Genomic DNA, 3,786 nt, shown 5'->3' on the forward strand with positions numbered 1-3,786 from the left:
AGAATTTCATTTATTTTAAGAAAATCTTTATTTCGGCTTGTTTATTTCGATTTTCCAATTTTTTTCAAGACTCCTTCATTACAAAAATTCAATAAAAGTGTTTATTAGAAATTTGTTTCAAAATTCCTTTTTCGGGAATTTGAAATTTGAATTTCTTCATTATTTTTTTCCTCTCAGATCGTGAGGGAGAAACAAAGCGTTCTCCAAGTAATTTATGAATTATTTAATAATTAAACAAAAAATATTAAAAAACAGAACTGTTTAGAAGCATAAAAAGTAACGCCAAATGGGTCAAAATCTAGTTTATTTTATGAAAATCAGAATTTAGATGCTAGTTTAATTCGATTTGATAATTATTTTCTCTCATTAAAAAAATTTCAATAAAATTGGAAGTAATTTATGATTTATTTAATAATAAGACAAAAAAAGTTCAAAAATAAAATGTTTCATTATATAGTTTCAATTTTTTTGAGGTACAAAAATTTGAATTTCATTTCCTTTGGGATTGCGAGAGAAAAACAAAGCTTTCTCCAAGTAATTTACAATTTATTTAATTAAAAAAAAAAAAAAAAACAAAAAATGTTAAAAAAATAAAAACGTTTAGAAACGCCTTACCTGACACTTAGTGTGTGCGTTGCTGCCTCAGTGGGCTTAAAATTGACCTTAAATCTGGCATTTCCTTCACTCTGGACAAAATTGGGCACATTTCTGCCCCCCACAGCAACAATAATTTCCAAATTTCCAGCCCCAGCTTGTGAGGCATTGATACTAAAAGAGACAGGTTTTCCAACAACACCGTCGGTGATATCAGTCACAGTGACTCTATTAGCGTCATAAGCCTTAATTAAAAATGGACTTCCTTCAATATGACCAGTGGGAAGCCTCACTTCAACACTGTGGTCACCCACATCGATGGGAGTGAACGAAATATCAAATTTCCCCGGAGACCCAGCCTGCGGTATAATCTGTAACAAAACCCCTGAAACTTTCCATTTTCCTGAAAAAACCCCCAAACCTGCGTTGGGAGCGACCTTCGCGCTGGCCCCAAAATCTCCACAATGGGGGGAGTTGGACTTTCCACAACCAAAGTGCAAACACGCCCCACTGAAACTTTATCCAAGGCTTCAGGCCCGATTATTTTCGCAGCCGGGGCCACATTGCACTTGAAAGGACTTCCAGGGACGTCCTGTCCGTTGAATCGTAAGTCCACGGAATGCACGGAGGCTTCGCGTGGGGTGAACGAAATGGCGTAAGTGTGGGGCCCTTGGGCTTGGGCTGACGTGGGCACCCGGCCCCCATTTACCGTTACTTCGAGGTTGCCAGGGCCGGCTTGGCTCGTTTCCACTAAAATCGCCGATTTAGTCAAAGAACAGGACAAATAGTCCGGTCGAAATAGACATTTCAAATAACTAAAATTCCGATTTAAAAGTTTTTCACATCGGGAATTGAATTAAGGAAGCAACTCCCAAAATCTTTCAATTTTTTTGTTTAATTTTGATTTTTTAATTGCAATCACTCAAATTTTTAAAATTACGAAAAAAATGGTGTTTATTGGTGATTTTCTTTGGATTAAAAGAGAAAAAAAGGCGGCTGAAGTTTCTTGAAATATTTTTTACAGAATTATTGTGTTTTCTTTTGTGGAAATTTCTTTCTATTTTTGAATTAAGGAAGCAGCTATCGAAATGAAATTTTTTGTTTGCTTAATCTTTGATGTTTTTTTTTTATTGTAGTTTATGAAAAAAAATAGGAAAGTTTTTTATTCACAATTGTTATTGTAGAAAGAGATAAGAAAATTAAAGAGTTTTTTTTTTTAATTATTTATAAAATTACAAACAAAATGGTCTTATTTATTACTTAGTTTAAATATTTCAAAGGTGATTTTTTGGGTTAAAATAGAAAAAATGAAGGTTAAAGTTATTAATTATTTTAATAATTTGTTGAGATAAATTCACAAAATGTTTAAACTTTTTTGTTTAATTTGCAATCAATAAAAAAAAAGAAAGCACAGTTTTTACAACTGTTTAAAGTAAATTTTTGGAAACCAAACAGTTTTTTAAAATTACGAAAAAAGTGGTATTGGTGATTTTCTTTGGGTGCTAAAAAAGTTATTCGGGGACAAAGGTCAAAATTTGACGTTTTTCAGATTTTTTTCGAAAACGGTAAGTTTTATCAAAAAAGTAGCCCAGACAAAAATTATAGATCTTGAAATTATCTACAAAAATGGTCCTTATACTTTTTTTCTAAGAATCACCATTCCTGAGATATCGCGATTCTAAAAGTTGAAGGAGTCACATTCTACATGATATGCACATACAGAGTGCGCCAGAATTCGCGCCCTAAAGAAAAATGCCATGTAGGGTAAGGTACCAGGAACATGGAAAAAAAGTTATAAGAGTTTAAATTTTGCACTTTGACTCTATTTATTTCTGTAGGATAAATAATTTTCCAAGTTTTTTTGCTACAGGCTATTAGAAGAGAAAACAAGGAAGCTGTATTCTAAATTATAACTCTGTTTAATGTTATTTGTGGCTTTTGTTGACAAAAGTTTTGTTCCTTCACTAAATAATTGTAAAAAACATATACAAAATCATCACTATTATTAAATAGACATAAAAAATGTCAAATGTCAAAAAATAAATGTCAAATTTTTTTGACAGAATTTTTTAAACATTTTTTCCATGTTTCTGGTACCTTATCACTTGAAATTATTCTTCGACTTCATTAAACTTATAAATATCTCGATTCCATTAGAATTAAAAAGAATTTATTTGGTAATACATACAGGATGTTCAAAAAATCGCACATTTTTTTGAAAGGGAGTAATTGGGTAGTCCCCAGAGTACTGCAAAAATTTTAAAAAAATTCTGTCAAAATTTTTTTGACATTTGACATTTTTTTATGTCTATTTAATAATACTGATGCCCTTGTATATGTTTTTTTATAATTATTTAATAAAGGTACAAAAATTTTGTCAATAAAAACCATAAATAACATTAAACAGAGATACAGTTTAGGATACAGCTTCTTTGTTTTCGCTTCTAATAGCCTGTAGCAAAAAAACGTGGAAAATTATTTTTCCTACAGAAATAAATAAGAGTCAAAGTGCAAAATTTTTATAGATAGATTTTTTTTAATTTTTTTCTATGTTCCTGGTACCTTACCATGGCACTTGTCTTTGGGGCGCGAGTTCTGGCGCACTCTGTATGTGCATATCATGTAGAACGTTACTCCTTCAACTTTTAAAATCGCGATATCTCAGGAATGGTGATTCTTAGAAAAAAAGTATAAAGACCATTTTTGTAGATAATTTTAAGATCTATAATTTTTGTCTGGGCTACTTTTTTGATAAAACTTACCGTTTTTGAAAAAAAATTAAAAAACCTCAAATTTTGACTTTTGACCCCGAATAACTTTTTTAGCACACATGTGATCGATGGGGACTTTTGACACTTTATTTCTAATGGTGTCCAAGGTCTCCACCAAAATTTAGCTCTATCGGAATTTTCGTTATTTGACCACTATTTTTATGACTAAGGCTCGAATTATATGCACGAAAAGATCGTAAAATATGCGCATATATATGCACGTATTTTCACAAAAATATGCACAAAATATTAAGAAATATGCTCCAAGTATGCATCGATATGCAAAATTTTAAACAATAAATAGTCAAACATTTTTTGCTGAAAGTATTTATTTTTTGAAAAAACTAATTGATGAATTATAAGGTTCTATAAAAATGTGATGTTTTATCAAAAATAAAATTTTTCGAAATTTTTGTTATTT

At 30.6% G+C, this 3,786-nt stretch overlaps 1 protein-coding gene across 1 annotated transcript in view; it reads right to left on the minus strand.

Annotated features, from left to right (window-relative positions):
• LOC123013683 (filamin-A) overlaps window positions 1–3,786 on the minus strand; it is a 53,581-nt gene that overhangs the window by 12,751 nt on the left and 37,044 nt on the right. The window contains exons 13-14 of the mRNA XM_044412382.1: window positions 1,016–1,344; window positions 616–965 (exon numbers count right to left, since the gene is read on the minus strand). Of these exons, the coding sequence (XP_044268317.1) occupies window positions 616–965; window positions 1,016–1,344 (679 nt within the window). The remainder of the gene's footprint in view (window positions 1–615; window positions 966–1,015; window positions 1,345–3,786) is intronic.

Source organism: Tribolium madens, unplaced genomic scaffold (genome assembly GCF_015345945.1).
Source record: "Tribolium madens isolate multiple individuals breed KSU strain unplaced genomic scaffold, Tmad_KSU_1.1 Scaffold_96;HRSCAF=242;Tcas5.2_LG5, whole genome shotgun sequence".
Lineage (NCBI taxonomy): Eukaryota > Metazoa > Arthropoda > Insecta > Coleoptera > Tenebrionidae > Tribolium > Tribolium madens.